Source organism: Camelus ferus, chromosome 10 (genome assembly GCF_009834535.1).
Source record: "Camelus ferus isolate YT-003-E chromosome 10, BCGSAC_Cfer_1.0, whole genome shotgun sequence".
In the NCBI taxonomy this organism is placed as follows: Eukaryota; Metazoa; Chordata; class Mammalia; order Artiodactyla; family Camelidae; genus Camelus; species Camelus ferus.
In genome coordinates this window covers 20,446,317-20,464,029 of record NC_045705.1, presented here as the reverse complement: position 1 = coordinate 20,464,029, position 17,713 = coordinate 20,446,317, and the positions used below count along the sequence as shown (strand labels likewise).

Below are 17,713 nucleotides of genomic sequence, written 5' to 3'. Positions count from 1 at the left end.
TGGACCCAGAAATGGATTTTACTGGTCTACTTATTAAAGAGTTGAGACATAGAAGAGCAGGTAGATTATACTTTAAGAATAAAAGGAAACGAAAGGAAAAAAATGAATTTGAGTAGGTATGTTCTAATTGTCACCCTGAAATATTAGAGATTTCATAGAACAGCCACAGTAAGACCTCATCAGCACTGTAACTTCTAACTGCTGACATGAAAACTTCTATAAACTTCAAAAGCAAAATGAGCACAAAAAGAGAAGAGTATAAATTATCAAATACTATAAGTTCTCACCTGACTTCTTAATGTTCCAATTTTAGTAAAATTTGCTGTCAGATTAGCAGTACTGCTTGGAGCAACTGGTCTTAAAAGTGAAGTTTTATTGTGATTATTTGTGTCACATGAATTTGGATGGGACTTACAAATATCCATAATATGAAAACAGGACTTTACACTGCAAAAGAAAAAGTGAAAAGGTAATTATAATACTATTTTTTAAATGTTTATAGTTTAAAATTAATGTACATTAATAAAATTTAAAATTATTTCCAAAAGGAAAAAAAGTCTATGACTTATACTTAATCTGCTTATTTCCAATAGTATTTCTAGCAGGAAATCCTATAAGAGAAGGCCAAATTTTAAAGCAATATAGATATAAAGTATATAGTTATGTCTGCAGTATTTTTTTAAAGACATCAAAGCAACAGTAAGCACTTTTTGGTTAGCACACTATAATTTTATGACCTTTCCTCCAAATAATTTTTTCTTAATTCCTAGATCTCCACATCCCTAAATTAATGGCTCCATATATATGGTTATCCTGTTATTTTCAACATGTTTATATATAGAAACCATTAGACAGTTTTAATTGTTGGGGATGTGAAAAGTAGTTGGGCTTTATAAAACTTAATTTTAAGGGTAATTCATCGTAATGGGTATCAGTTTGTCCCTATACCTTCTTCATTCAGTTTTTTTAAAATATTAAAAGAAGCTGTTTTAAGTCCCTTACTTTATTCTCTTTAGCTTGTAAAAAAGAGGTTTGGGGTTCAAAGAATTCATGAGATTTGCCTAAGGCCTTCTCAGCTTGGGCATATATTCTTCTCTACTGACCCATTTAAAAAATCTGTTTGGGCACTCGAGATTTGCAGATGTTAACTTCTGTACATAAAATTAACAAAGAGTTTCTACTATATAGCACAGGGAACTATATTCACTATCTTGTAGTAACCTATAATGAAAAAGAATATGAAAAGGAATGTATGTATGACTGAAATATTATGCTGTACACCAGAAACTGACACAACATTGTAAACTGACTATACTTCAATAAAAAATAAATTCAAAACCTCCTTTCCTTCTACAACACAGAGGGGAAAGAGGAAGACAAAGAAAAGGAAATGGTATGAAGGGAAATTGAAAATGGAGTTTGCAGGACTCAAAATTGAGGAAAGAAAAAGCGTTAACATTTCCTTTAACTATAACTTCATGTGAAAATGACATCACCCAGTTGTTATCAGTATGGCATTCTGGAGAAAAACACACTGGAATTAGATTCAGATTTGCATTCTAGTTCTACTCTGCAACTTACTAGCCATGTGAACATACTTGGCCAAGTTAGCTTAACTTCTTTTGACTACATTTACTTATATTTTAATGAAGAAATTGAATCATTTTTCTAACACATTGGTTTTCTATAAACTTAGCATCATCACTTCTCCAGAATCATTTTAAAAGATTTTAAAGTAACATACTGGTTGCTGTGAGGGAAATCTAGAAGATGTTTCATATTAACAAAAGGATGGTTCAAAGTCTCAACTGGAGTAATTCTTAAATCTGCATCAATCAGCAACATTTTTTTCAACAGACTAACAAATTCTCTTCTATCAGCTTTCTCAGCCAAAAGATCACTTCCTTCCAAATCCATCACTGTGTTCACCTGTAAAATCAAAATTCCAAGTCACTGAATAAATGTAAGCCATACAAGGTAGTATACGTTACAGTCTTACAGTTTAAAACACACATACACACACAGAACAAAGAACTATAATTATTTTGAAACAAGAATGAATGATTGAGTTTAAAAAATCCTCAAAATATTTTGAGGTACCAAAAAGCATTCAAAGCAGGAAAAAAATTTTTTTTAACTAAAAAAATACCCATTTCTAATGAGATATAAGGAAATTTGTTTGCTAGGGTTTTCCTTTTAAAGAAAATACTTTCTACTAAAGAACAGGATAATGTAAATCAAATATATGATAAAGACAAATGCAGTTTAGTTCCTGAAACCTTAGAATCAATTTTATTTGAAAAGCTTAAAAACAGCAAGCACTCTACGGTCATTTAGAAAATGATTAACGTGTTTTGGCATTCTTGGCGTTCAAGTCCACCAACTTAAGCATGTAAGACTGACAAATGTGACTATGGTACTCACATGCACTATATCATCCAGGCTGTTGAATATGTACTTTCTGGCTTCTTTAGACTTCATTCCTGTCTCTGCTTCATGTTCTTCCAGTGTCTTAGTGAATACATCAGAGAGGGAAAATAGTATTTTATTACCTACCATTTGTAAATTCTGTATTTCTTCAATTCTGGCACTAATATATTGAATATTCTAAGGCAAGCAGTAGTTTCAAAAGAATATCAAGAATGTAGTTTTTAAAAAGAACACCAAAAATGAGAAGAGCTTTGTTCAGATCAAAAAATGTTACATATATTACATATATACAAAATAACTAATTATAAAGTTATTACAGATGTATTGATCCTAATAAATTAGGTACTTGGGTTATGTAGCAAGTGGTCAGATTTCCATCTCTGTCCTATGCTTAATAAATGTAGAACTTCATAGATGAAACAAAACAAAATTATACAATAAAACGTTAAAAAACCACTTAAGACAAGTTAATAATTATGTTGCCAGGTTAGACAATGAGCAAAGGTATTCACAGAGGACTGCTCATAGAAAAAAAAGGGAGGGGGGAATCAAAAATGAAAATTCAAAAGAAGAAATGCATTAAAATTAAAATAGGCACCGAGGGTACTGTCCATGTGCATGAGACATCTTCGAAAAATGGTTTTATAAAATTTTTTTAATGACTTACCTTTAATCTCCAACCAGAATGAGAGATATCTGTTTCTCTGCAAAAAAATCTTGTGGATTTGGTACCCACATTTAACAACTGTTCTCCTGGTAAACCTTGAGTCTGAGAAATGTATCGAATCTGAAAAAAAAATTTACAAAACAGAAAAGATTATTCCTTTATTGCATTAAGACATTAACTGAACACCTATAATATATCAGACACTAAGTTAGATGCTAGATCAAGTACTAAATGATACAGTGTGTGCCCTGGAGAAATTCAGTCTAGTGGGGAATATAAAAGTAAATTATAGAGTTATGGATACCATAATAAATGCATGCTTTACAAAAAGACAAGAGACACCAAAAATAATTGTAGTCATAGATAGTTCCAGGAGAGTTGATGCTGAATTTGGGTCTTAAAGGACAAATAAGAGTTTGTTAGCCCTGAAGGAGTAGGGGAAACCTGATCTATTATGATTTATGCTAAGGTTATAACATGAGTAAATACAGAAAATCAAAAGAATATATCCACACATTCAGAGACTAGGGTTCACTAAGGAAGAAATGGCAAGAGAAAAAATTAAACCAGCAGGTAAAGGCTGCTGCAGTAAGTTAAGAAGTTTGGATTTTACTCTGAGAGGTAATGCTGGGAAACCCCTGGAGAAATTTATGCAGGAAACTGACAAGCTACTTGACTTAGTGACAAGCTGATTTGACTTGGTGAATTAGGCAGTGGAGGGGACATGTCTACTGTCATAAGTGTAGATGGGACATCTCTATCATCACCAGACAGAGACGCAGGTGTAGATGAGCTCTCTCAAGAGGATTCTGAAAAGCTCAAGTCTCAGGGCCTCTGAACTTAATATCCTTCTGTCTGAACACTCTTCCCCCAGGCATCAGTATGGCTCACATTTCACTTCCCTTAGTCCTCAGCTCAAATGTCACCTTATTCATGAGACCTTCAATGACCCACCAGTAACTAAGAACAGGTTCTCCCCACCTCAGTACCCCTTATCTCTCTTTACTCTGTTACACTTTTCCCTACTATGCTTTTTACCATCTAATATTCTGTACAGTTACTTTCCATTTTCTTACCCCATTCTGCAGCAGAACATAAGTTTCACAAAGGGAAGAACTTTGTTTTGTTTCCTTACATACACACCCATGACAGTGTCTGGTACACACCTGGCCCTCAAAGAGCTGTTCCCCAGCTCAATAACAGGGCAGCACAGGGAACAAACAGAGGCTTAACTCCTATTTGGGAACACAGGGTTCTTTTTTTAAACTCCAAAAACAATTAGTCCATCCTCTTCTGCATTTCTTCCAGTCTTTCCCCTCAATCCACAAAAATGTTTAATATTGCCCAACCTCAAAAAACTAATAAACCCTCCCTTAACTATTTAAAACTCTTTTCTTACTTAGTTAAGAGTCTTAAAATAGTGCCCTATATTTTACTTCCCATTCTCACCTCAACACACAACAATCATACTTTTACTATTACTCCCACAATATGATACTTGTATCAAGTAATGGCCTGTTAATGACTGATAACATTTAACAGCCACATATTAATCCTTATCTTACGTTGATACTATCGGCTATTATCTTTTACTCAAAAACTCTGTTCCTTCCATTTTCACATCATTCTTTTCTAGTTCTCTTCCTACTTCTTGACCCGCTTTCACTGCTTTCCTCCATTTGTTATATGACATTGCGTTCCAGAGTTTTATCTGTCTTCTTTCCCTCTACAAACCCCAAATGCCCATAGTTTTATCTCTGGCACTGTAGATCCAACTGCTTCCTGAAATCTCCATCTGTTAGGCTTTTAGATACCTCAAAGTGAACAGACCTTAAACTGGGTTTCCCTTAAATCTGTCAATTCTCTCATGCATTTCCCTCTTTGGTGAACACCACCACTAACCACCCAAATCAGAAACCTGAAATTTATGCCAGACAAGTACCTTTGCCTCATCCTCCTCCTCCCAACATCCAAAATGCTAACAATTTTACCTCATTAGTATTTTTTATAACTGCTCCTCTTCTCTTGTGAGTTATACAATCTCACAAGCTTCCTAATTTTGTCTACCTGCCCGCCTCCCTAATGACCCCATCTACTCACCCTCAATTCATTATTCACAGCGCTAAAAACAAGAAATTACTAACAGTCATTTTTGTAAAATGCAAATCTGATTATTACTCCCCTGTATAAAATTACTGCCTACAGGATTTCAAATCTCTAATCATGACATATAGGCCCTCCAGCTGTATCTCTTCCTGGCTCTTTACAGGCTCCTGTGCTCCAGGCCCATCCAGCACCATGCTACACTCTGCATCGGCTAGTTCCTCTGTCACACCTAGAACATAACAATTTTAATGCATTTATAACACCATGTTACAAAATTATTTTTATGTCCCTGCTAGACCATGAACCTCCTTGACAGAGTCTATATTCGTGCATACTTGTATCCCCAATTTTACATGAAATGACAACTAAAATCTCCACTTTACAAATTAGTTTCACTTCATTAAAGTGCAGTGCCTCCCCGCTTCCCACACCAAGTGGCTGCGTTCCTTGTTTTATGTAAACAGAAAGCGAGGAGAAAAGCTCTAAGAGCTCAGCAGCCGGATGCTACATCAGAGTCCCTCAGCTGATAGGAAAGGCGCTCAACAATTCAATTTCAACAGACGTACACAGAGCATTTATTATGTGCTAGATGCTAAAAATATGAGGAACAAAATATGGTGCCAATCTTCAAAAGCATTAATTCAGTAGAACAGATAAATATTTAAGCACATAATCTACAATTAAACTAGGAAGTGCCATTATGAAGAAGACAAAGTGCTAAAAGAGCAGAGAGAATAGAGCAATTAACGCACTGAAGAAGTTGGGACAGCACTGAAACAAAACAAAACAAAGTGGCAAGCGAACTTGCAAGTTTATTTTTGGTCATAATGCCTGCCCAGTTGTTTGAAGAGACCTTGATCCATCTATATGCCTCTCCAGTCCCTAGTGGTTGAAGGGTGGGGACCTGACTCAGAAGCAATTAGTTCATAAATTTGCCTTGTGAACTCAACTAGAATTAAGCTAAGCAAATCAGATTTACAAAGGCAGAAAGGTAAACTAAGAAATTCCAAATACTGTTGGAGGATGAACTTGAGGGTTATAAGGGAAGGCTGGAGTTTGATGGCCATGTTAACGTAACCAAAGCTAAGAGTGAGCAGAAATCTGAGTAGCAAGTTAGAATCAGAACAGGTAAAGCACTTAAAGAGCAGCAAAGTCATCCTTATGATCCAGCACCAAAGTGAAGTTCGAGCTAATGCCTAATAATTCCTCTAAATGTTGTCTTGAATCCAAAAGCATCTCCAACTCCAAACTTCACAAAATCTGGTCATATTACAGCTCCATTCTTGGATTTCTTTTATAGTTCACACATAAATAAATGAACTCTTACTTGAGCCAACCTGAGAAGGTCTCTTTGGGACCTGAACAGCCTAACAAAATAGAATTCTTTAAAGATTCCCATCCCACCCCTGGAGTTGAAATAGTGAGCTTTATTTTTCTTATGTAAGATATAATTTGATATTACCAAGTAGAATAAAATTTGAATAGGTAAATTCTGGCTTTTAATTGTTCTGGTTGTGTTAGATTAACAAACATTTTGCAAGAACAATCAACATTTACCAAGTAAATACTGCCCATCCTCCATAAAAATATTATTTAATTTCCTAGAATATTTTTTGCATTTCCCCAGTAATATAAGTCAAATCCAGTACATGTAAACTTATGAGACAGTATACCTACAATTAAGACTGGAAGGGATTCAAGCACAGTATCAACTCACAGGGCAGTCTTCCTCAAACATACACAGTAAATACATTTGTGTATGGATGTAAATAAAATACACATGTGAGAAAACAGAACATGAGAAATTCTCAACACGGTCAGTGCCTAGCCGTAGAATTCAAAATTCAAAGTAGAAACTGCCTTGTTTTAAAGACACCATAAAGATGATTAAAGGGCTAGAACACAAAGCCCATAATGCAGAATTTAAATAATCTGAATAATTTTTCCTTGTGACTCAAATTTGGTTTCTAAGTATATAATACTTGCAGGTATACTGCTAACTCTTTTTCGTCTCCTTTGGAAAAAGACAATATTGCATTAGAAGGTTAAACAAAGGTTACATGAGCGACATATGAACAAGTTAAGTTGTTAAGAGTAAAGAAAGAGATGTTACACTGTGTTTCACAGGCTGTCTTACTTTTGTAACTGCTCCATGTGAGCTTGAAGAGTATGTATTCTGAAGTTTTGCCTGCAGTAGGGGGTGTAGTGCTTCATACATGTATCACTAGGTCAAGTTGGTTAATCACATATTCAAATCCTCTATATTCTTACTGATCTTTTCCTATCTACTTTACCAATTACTGAAAGAAATGTGTTTTAAATCTCAAATTATGATTGTGGGTTTGTTTATTTCTTTTTTCAGTTTCATCAGTTTTGTTTTTTTTTTTAACCTTTTTAATTTTTTTTTTTTGATGGGGGGAGGTAATTAGGTTTATTTATTTATTTATTTTTAGAGGAGGTACTGGGGATTGAACCAAGGACCTCATACATGCTAAGTATGTGCTCTATCCTCCTTCCCCCCTTTTTTAAATATATTTTTATTTTTTATTTTTTTTGTGGGGGGAGGTAATTAGGTCTATTTATTTATTTTTAGAGGAGGTACCGAGGATTGAACCTAGGACCTTATACATGCTAAGCGTGTGCTCTACCACTTGAGCTATACCCTCCCCCAGTCAGTTTTAGATTTATGATATTCTGAAGGTATTGCTACAGATATAAGATGGAGAACTGCTGTATTTGTGTGTTGAATTTCCAAACTAATTGACTAAGCCCTGCTCTTGACAAATAATACTTACGTACTTTAATATAAGATCACTCCTGTTGTTAAAAGCAATGTTAATAATAAAGGCAGAACAGAAAAATAATCTCTCATACAACCAACATTCTGAGAGAGAAATATCTGCAAAAAACGTTACCAGAGGACAAAATGATAAAGTAGCATAAGCTCCTTCCTAGAACGCAAATCTGGAGATAGAACCAACGGAGGCTGATGAATTTGAGAAAAAAATATAACAGAGAGGGGCATACCCTATTGACAATCCTTTCACATCCTAATTAGATGATCATAATCCAGAAAGTTGAAGAAATTTTACAAAATTCAACCACATTAATAAATAGACTTACAAAAAAATCCCAAAAACCACTTATGTGAACATTTTAATAGATGCAACGAAGCATTACAAAGTCCAAAACCAATTTAGGATTTAAAAAAATTTTTAGGAATAAAAGGGAAATCCTTTATCCTCAAAATAGACACTGAGGAAAACATACATAGCAAACATGCTATTTGAAAATGAGTATAAAGTCTAAGATTGGAACCAAAACACACATCATCACTCCTATTCAGTTGCGTTCATATATTTTATAAAATAACTTTCAAAACACAGTTGATAACTACAACTATTGTGATACTATATGCCAATAATTTTTCTCAATTAATATGCCCTTTTGGAATTAAAGTAATATGCATTCTGAATATACTGTTAATTTGGATCAGATAACATCTGTTTCCAGTTTAGCATTTTGGGGTTTTTTGGTTTTTTTAAATCTATTACAGAATTTAGAAAAACTGAGTTTTGGTCAGGACTTTGCCTTAAATTACCTTTGTGACCTTCTGACAAGTCATTTCATTTTTCTGGCTCTAAGTTTTCTTCTTTACGAAATGGGAATAGGTAGTAGCTAGATAATCTGTAGGGTCCTTTTTCAGTATCAACACTAGTTGTTCAGGACTGGGACTGAAAAGTCCAAATCCATAGTGCAATAGCAAATCGACCTGAAATTGCCACTAGATGGTGTCCTGCCCCAGAGTACTATGCATGTCATAAATTGTCCACAATCCAAAGGTGTATTTCTAGCATTAGACAGGTAGGTACCTCAGTACTTTAGCAGCTAAGGGATTATGGGACTCTCCAACCAGATCACTAACTCTTTCAAAACTAGTAACAGTCTGGCATCTGCATCAAAGTTAACGGCTGGGTAAAAAGAGCTAGAATGTATGGAATTTTTACAGAAGTGGTCTTTTAAGGGATATCCTGAACATGGAGGGTGGGAAGTAGAGAATATAGGAAACCTAGTCTAAAAGAGAAGTTTTATAGGTAGAAAGTCACTGGAAGAGGAAGGGTTTAAAGTTAACAATAACGTTTAACCTATTAATCAATATTAAATTACTTTTAGAGTTGTCTTAGCAACATTTAAGTCATCAAATTAACTATCTCTCATATCCTCTTTGATATAGAGAGCTAAACCCTAGAAATCAGCACAATATTTTGTTACACTTATGTCATGTGTGCTTTAAAATGTTCTATTTTCTATTTTTTCATGCTTAGAAGTTAAACGGTGTATCATTTAAACAATTAAATAAGACAGACCAAATTTATGTAAGCACTGTTAACATTTTTACAGACATTTTCCACTAAGACATGAGTGGAATATATATCTCTGTAATAAGGAAGATGCTGTAAAACTCTTTTAAATAATAGTAAATAAGGTAACAATTGCTCCAAAAAAAGAATCTTGATACTAAAAACCAAGAAAATAGCAAACAATTACTGTCTAATAGCTTAGAGAAGCTAATGAACATACCTGAAAATTACCATGAAAAGTGTGTAATAAGGTAATTTGCTGTATTCTACTGAGAATCATTTACATAATGTTAAGCTAGACTTTCAGCACCATTCAAAAACAGCGAAAAATACTAAACAGGGTTCAGGTGACTGAAGTACTGAAGTCAAATAAAGGTTGTGGGTTAAAGATCAGTAGTTATGATGCCTTTTATTCCTTGGAAGAGGCTGACATTTCATCCATCAGCAAAATTTGTCACTCAAGCAAAGCAATATCATTTAAATATATCTCTAGTAGAAAAAATATATATACTGTGTATATATGTATACAGCCCTTTATATTATTTCTAGTATAAAAATGACAAAAAAACTCTCTCAAGAGTTTTACAAAACTGCTTTTCAGGCCTGTGGTTTCTAACTTTGTCTATGAAAACACTTTAAAAATCAAATTCTGTTTTGAGATCTTGAATGTAAATTCCGTAAGATCCAGGTTTTGCCATTTTATTCTAAAAAGAGTTTCATATGTATTGTATAGCTAGGGAAATGCATTCCCGTAAGTCTGTTCTTTTTATTCTACCAACTCTACTGGATTATCATGACAGTTCTATTACCTGGTCATACTCCAAGGCTCCTGGGTAGAGAGGCCATCCAAGGAATAGTTCTGCAATCACGCATCCCAATGACCACATGTCTATGGCTTCACAAAATGGCAACCCCAATATAATCTCTGGAGCTCTGAAATTAAAAGAAAGAAAAAAGAAATAGAAATCAGAGTGGTTTTCTTTTAAAATTATCTGATTCCACTTAACATTCTCAGAAAATGACAGAGAAATCACTTGTTATTTATAATGACTCTTCATTTTTCAGAACTCTTTGAATCGTAGCCATAATCTTGAATTCAGTTTAAGGGGGTGCTATGAGGACAACATAGCTGTGATAAATATCTATACTTAACCCAAGTTTTATTAATATGACATTTAAAAAAGGAAAAACACAAAGATCTTGTTTTTGAGACTACAGCAGATGAGAAATAACATACTAGAAAGAGAACTGGCAAACTATTAAATATATGCACCATGACATCAGCAGAACTGAAAGCCAGACATTGAAAGATAAGACCAAAACCAAAATCAAACCTCAAAGGCTAAACATGGATCTAGACCTAAGTATTACTTCAGAAGACAATATTAAAAATTGGGCTATTTGTTATCCAAAATAGACAAGACCAAATTGAACATACTCTGCTTTAAAAGGCAGAAAAGTATAGGATACACAAAATAGTTAAAAAACATTTCAGCCCTTGAAGAGCTTTGATTATTTAGAAAATGTATCGCATGAAATATATCATTCCCAGATAAACTGCTGCTGCTTCACATAACTTTCCCACATGAAAATTAACATTCTAAGAGAGGCTTCACAAACAATTCCCTAATTCCAAAGGAAGTCATACAATCATAGTATCCTAGACAGTCTCAAACATACAGAGATGTTGTAAGAACAGTATAATAAATATTTTCCCTGAACCATTTGGGAGTAACTTGCCAAATAACCACATACTTTGTACAAACAAGAATATTCTCCTACATAACCACAATGTAATCATCAAAATCAGGAAGCAAACACTGATATTTCTCTATCATCTAAGCCTCAGACTCCAAGTTTCACCAGTTATTCTGATAATATCCTTTATGGCAAAAGGATCCAATTCCAAATCATGCATTGCATTTAACTGTCATATCTCTCCATAGTCTTTCCCAAACCAATATGGGATAGTCCCTCAAGTCCTTCCTCGATTTCTATGACCTTGGCATAAGATATTACAGGCCAGCTGTTTGTAGAATGTCCCTCAGTGTGGGTCTGTCTGACGTTTCCTCATAATTAATCTGGGTTATAAATCTTTGGGAGTAATGTTTAAAAAGTGATTTTTTCCCTCATTATATGCTATCAAGTGGCACAAACTTGTGATTTTCTCCATTGCTGATAATGTTCATTCTGACTACGTGGTATCTTCTAAACTTCTCCACTATTAAGTTCCCCTCTGTAATTAAGTATTTTGTGGAGTTTCAATCTGAGACTATATTAATAATCTGTTCCTTATCAAACTTGCAATTTATTCATTTATTTACCTATGTGAGTACAGATTAATGGATTCCTATTTTATTAAATGGATTATGATCCATCACTATAGTTACTTATTTTGATGCCCTAATTTTCCCAGACCTGACCAGTCAGAACTCCCTCAACAAGCTATGGGTCCTCATTACAATTGGGATGGCACTGTTCCCAGGCTCTCTCTGTATACATATTTTTATACAGTTACACAAAATAAGCCTTCTGCTAATTTCTTTAACAGAATGCTGACTGTCATTCTCTCCTAAGGCTGTAGTTTCCAATCTTGGCTGCACATTACAATAACTTCATCCTGGCCACAACCCATACCAGTTAAATCAGAAACTCTAGGGATAAGACAGGCATCAGTAGTTTTTAAAGCTCCCCAGGTGATTCCAATACATGGCCAAAGTTGAGAGCCAAAGCCTTAAACTCCAGTAGTTAAACCAATAGGGAGACTACTGATTGGCACTTCTGATCAGAGTAAGTTCAAAGGAAGACAAACAAGTTGTTTTCTACCATAGATCTAGGAACAGTCCAGTGACTCTCTACCCAAGAACATCCTTGCTATAATTAATACTTAAGATTCATCAGACTCTTGATCTTAAAAACAAGTAATTGTCGTGGGGAGATGTCATGAGGTATAAAAGAACCTTAGAACAGCTATAAAAGGCCTTCATTCTTTTGACAAAATACTTCACTAATTAAGTGTGTAGATGTACACACAGGAATTATGTTCAGAAATAATCAAATGTTAGACTGTGCTGTATAAAGAGGAAAAAATAAGTTACACTAAATTATCCATCATAGTCAAACATTGTACAAAAGAAGACAGAACAAGATCTTACCCTTTTTTGTTCACTATTGCACATGCAGAACATAGCAGAGAATATACACTCAGTAAACATTTCATAGAAAGAGTCATTTCAACACAGGCTGGGTCACACAAAGGAAAATAACAGAGTGAAAGGTGGATCTGAACTAAGGCTTGAAGACTAGAGGTCTAGGCAGGAAGAAACAGAAATGGGCAGAGAAGAGTTTATAAAGGGTATATACTAACCTATACAAAAAAAGTCAAAGCAAAAGGCAGCTAGTTTCAAAAGTATGGAGTTAAAATGAGATCCAATAGTGATATTTAATCATGTACTAATTTGAATCTTACATTCCTTGTTTATTTTTTAAGAGAGGACGGTAATTAAGTTTATTTATTAATTTTTAGAGGAAGTACTGCGGACTGAATCCAGGACCTTGCGCATGCTAAGCTTGTGCTCTAGCACTTGAGCTACAGCCTCCCCACTGAATCTTACATTCTTACTAAGACTAAAAGCTATAGCTGGGTAGGAGCTTTGACTATTATGAAATATTTAATATGAAAAATTCACGGGATTTGAAACTGGCTGTTGTAGAAATCTTCAATATCACATTTGGTAATGAAAGAAAATTAACAGGATGATAGTATCTAGCATATACAATTTAAAGAGACTGAAATTATCTAAAATCTGGTTAACAATAAGAGTTTCTGTCAATTGGACAAAGGTGAATTCCTTCTGCCATTTGCTAGCATTTAATGAATACTCCAAGTTTCCAACTGATGGTGACAAAAATGTGGATATATCTTTTCAAAATCTTGACCAGGAATTGCATAAAACCACTTCAAACACAAAATCTAAGATTCAAAAGTTATATTTATAGAAGCAAACTCAAACTTCTCATTTAAAAAGGGAAAGAATTCTTACTGCAAGTTTTATACAAATTCATTACAAATTCATTATGTATTAGTGCATCACCTGGAATCCTCTGACAAGCAGATAAGATGTGCAAGAAATTTTCTGGGAGAAACGCCTGTGAAGGATACAGGAAAGGGAAGCAGGAGAAGGTGAAGAGAGCCCTCAAACCTTTTCTAAACCTGTGAAAGGAGAGGCAAAGGAAGAACTGGGCAGAATGAACCTCCGAATGGAGTGCTATTAAGAGAAAGTCTTGGCTGAGCCAATGGAGGGTCTCTAAGCAAAGAATATCTGCTAGAGTAGTTCCCCATCAAGCTAGAGTAGCTCAGCTCTAGGCCCCACACTGTGTTTGGTCGTTGGCTGAGAGCAGCCCAGAGTAAGAGTGGCCTCTGCCTGAGCACTGATGAATTATCTAAAGATGCAACAGCTGGAGGCTGTCGCTTAACTGTTCTTCGCAGAAGGTTCTCTTGAAGTGGATCAGAGAGGCACAATTCCATGGCTGCTACAACTATCTTCCCCAAAGCTTTTTTATTTTATTTTATAATACATATATTTCAGAAAGAAAATGCAATAAATTTCTTCACTAAGTCCCAGTCAAATATGCCCAAATTCTCTCCAGTTGCCTGGATATGCCATAAAATACTCTATATGTATATAGAATGTGTGTATATATATGTGTATATATTCTATATTCATTTTCTTTATGTATCATCAAATGCTAAATGGTCAGGAAGCAATACCCTAAAGCATTTATAATCCAGGTGAAATTTTCAGAGATGTCAGAACTCTGCCAGTTAGTCTTACAATACAATAAACTTTAAAAATCAAATTATGCATGATCAGTATGTCAGTAATGAACAAAGCTTAGTTTTCTGGTTATATTTTAATTGGCTTCCAAATTATTGCTCTGGGGTAAATACTTTTTTTTTATATAAATAGTCACAGAGGAATTCTGATTTACAGACCACTCTTAAAATAAATCTGTTCTGCTCCTAAAGGAAATTCTTCCACTTCTTTTCTCATCTACCTTAACTCCCTTCTGAGTACCTAAAATGTGATGGTGCTAAGGATATAGCAGAGAAGAGACATCTTTTGTACTTCTGTAGACAGGCAACGTACACACTAAACATGTCTATTGGACAGAGAGTATAACTAAATGTGTTGTTCACCAGTCCATAAATAATAACTCACAATGAGAAGGCAAGTGTCAAGTTCACAAACTCTAAAATTTAGGTTATGTGGTAACAAAGGCAATTTATATATACATTATGTAATGCCATGCTTCTTTTTTTGCCATATGCCTTTAATCAAATTTATCAATATTAAGACCAAATTCTTTTTAACTTCTCTAAAACAATGAAACACTGATATAAAATATAAAGTAAAGTGAGTAAGCTGAAAAAAAAATTTTAAGTGGGTAAACTGAACTCTGAATGGTCTGTGGGTGTTTTGCTAGAGAATTGGCAAAAAACAAAAATATGTTAGCAGTAGATGGTTCAAACAAAAACACACTGAAATACTGACACTCAGAAAAGATGACTATTAATGGAACATTTTACTTTATTTCATTTTTATTTACTTTTTTAAGTTAAAAATTCACTTACTGGCAGAGAAACCTAGCTCTATGAGGAAAAAGGATGTCTCTGTTCAGGAACTCAGAATGTCAGGTTCTAAGAACAATTACATTCTTATAAGAGATAGATGCCTTGGATTATCACTGCAAATGCCATTAAACTATGATCTGATGATTTCATGGCCATCAAGAAAATGGTGATCATAATATGACTCCTAACTAATCTTTTCAAATGCAGAGAATACAGTGGTTAGGCCTACTTGATCATCTAATCTACCTAACATTTCTCATTAACGTTAATAAACTAGCATAATACCGATACATTTCAGCATCTTGAGAGTCCAGTGACAGAAAAACCCAGGTCTGGCCAAGTCTGGTCAAGTCTAGGATAATGATCAAATAATTTCTGAAATGACAAAACTAGGGGCCAGATTCTAATAATTTTGTCAGGTAATGTCACTCAGTAAGAATGAATGGTACAGCTACCCAGGCTTCTCTTGACGATACTCTGTATTTACAAGTGCATAGTCACAGGCTTCTCTCCACTTGACAATTAAAAAATACCAGAGAAATGCCGTACAAACTTGGAAAAGGTAAATAAACGGTCATCTCAGTAAAGATTAAAAAAAATCAGGTAGATGATGCAGAAGGCATTTTAAAAAGTTTTTAACAGTTTTATCAAGACAGAATTCATATACCATACAATTCACCCATTCAGGTAGGTACCATTCAGTGGTTTTTAGTATATTCAGAGAATTGTGCAACCATTACCACAATCAATTTTAGAACATTTTTACCACCACCAAAAGAAACCCTGTATCTATTACCAGTCACTCCCCGTTTCTCCCAAACTCCTCCAACCCTAGGCCACCACAAATCTACTTTGTCCGTTTCACTTTGCCTGTTCTGGACATTTCATGCAAAAGGAATCAAATAGTATGCGGTCTTAAACATTTTGACCAACTTCTTTCATCTGGCATGAGGCTTTCAGGGTTTAACCACACTGCAGCACGCATCAGTACTTCACTTACTCGTATTGCTGAGTAGTATTCCCCTGTACGGATATATCACATTTACTTATCCATTCATCAGGTGATGGGGGTCTGGGTTGTTTACACTTTTTGGCTATTATAAAAAGTGAAAAGTAACTGAGAGAGGCCATGGCTACTGAGCAAGAATATACTACAGTGCTGAAGTCAGAGCAGAGAGGCTATAAACACCAAAAACAAGTATTTCCTCAGACAGAACTGGTCAGTACGGGAAGAAAATGCCTTTGATGGAGTATATATGCAAAAGATAGTACTAGTGTTAAATAAACTACTGATTTTTCTACTTTGTTCAATGCAGAAGGCTTTATGATTGAGTTAATCTTGTGCTATCTCTTTCTCAAACCTCTAGGGCACTAAAAAAAGTAACCTCTTGCCCATAAATCGGCAATCCAATATAAAAGAGCATGGGGTCGTGGGTAAATTTCATAAGAACTGTATGCTATAGCAGTACTTAAAAATCTATGCAGAAGGCTCTAGGAAGACAAATCTTGGAGTCAGGTTAAGGAAGCACTGATTTCAAATGATGAAAATCATCTAAATAGAGCTAGATTTTTAAACATTCAGAAGAAGACACCTAGCTCTCCCTCTAATAGCAAGTAGTTTACCTGAACCTTAGTATTTTCATTTTTAAAACGGGTTTTTACCAACCTAACATACTCTGAAGATTATCTAAAGGACTAAAAAAAGAATGTATGTAGAATGTAAGACAGTATATACATTCTCTTAATTTATTCATACTCCCACTCTTCTAATTCACTCCTCCTCTCTTAAACCACCACCTCCTCCCCTGTCCTAATTCCTGGCTGTTGTCCTTGCATCCTACTTTACTTGAGCGGGGAAAGCCAGGGTAGGGGGGTGGGAGTGGGGAACGTAATTTGAAAGAAACTTCCACACTTCACCACCACATCTACTAGCCCACTTGCGTCAGTGTTTCTAAGGCATCTATGCTCACTTATTGAAGTTCATCACTCCCCAATTTCCCAATCTCTCTCATCACCAACCTCTCTCCCTTTCATGTGTACATGCGCGCGCGCGCGCACACACACACACGTCTATCCCATATCACCCATTGGAAGGAAGGAAGGAAGGAAGGAAAACAGTTTCTTGTTTATATACCCTCCTTCAGCCACCACTCCTTTCTCTCTTCCCCCCTTTACATCAGTCCTTTCTAAAAGCACGGTTAAGAAAAGCTGCCTCTAATTCTGCCCCAGTCTTGAACTCACTCTAATCAGGCTTTCATTACTCCATCATTCCACCAAAATAGCTTATGTCAAAGTCACCAACAGTCACTACACTGCCACATCTTCAACTTGCAGCTGTTTGACACAGCTGATTATGCTCTCCTGCTTTAAACAGTCTGCATTTGATTTCCAGGACACCTCTATTTGCTCTCCTCTTTACCTCACTAGCACTCACTTCTCAGATTCCTTTCTAGTTCCATCTCATTTCCACAACCTTGGTGGAGTGCCCCAAGGCTGTCTTTGGATATCTATCTT

General features: G+C 35.1%; 1 protein-coding gene across 6 annotated transcripts in view; it reads right to left on the bottom strand.

The window, feature by feature from the left end:
* Positions 1 to 17,713, bottom strand: part of HIPK3 (homeodomain interacting protein kinase 3) — an 80,610-nt gene that overhangs the window by 13,405 nt on the left and 49,492 nt on the right. For all 6 annotated transcript variants that reach the window (XM_032488431.1, XM_032488435.1, XM_032488434.1 and 3 more), the window contains exons 3-7: positions 10,374 to 10,497; positions 3,098 to 3,217; positions 2,425 to 2,511; positions 1,745 to 1,929; positions 288 to 447 (exon numbers count right to left, since the gene is read on the bottom strand). In XM_032488431.1, coding sequence (XP_032344322.1) covers positions 288 to 447; positions 1,745 to 1,929; positions 2,425 to 2,511; positions 3,098 to 3,217; positions 10,374 to 10,497 — 676 coding nt within the window. The remainder of the gene's footprint in view (positions 1 to 287; positions 448 to 1,744; positions 1,930 to 2,424; positions 2,512 to 3,097; positions 3,218 to 10,373; positions 10,498 to 17,713) is intronic.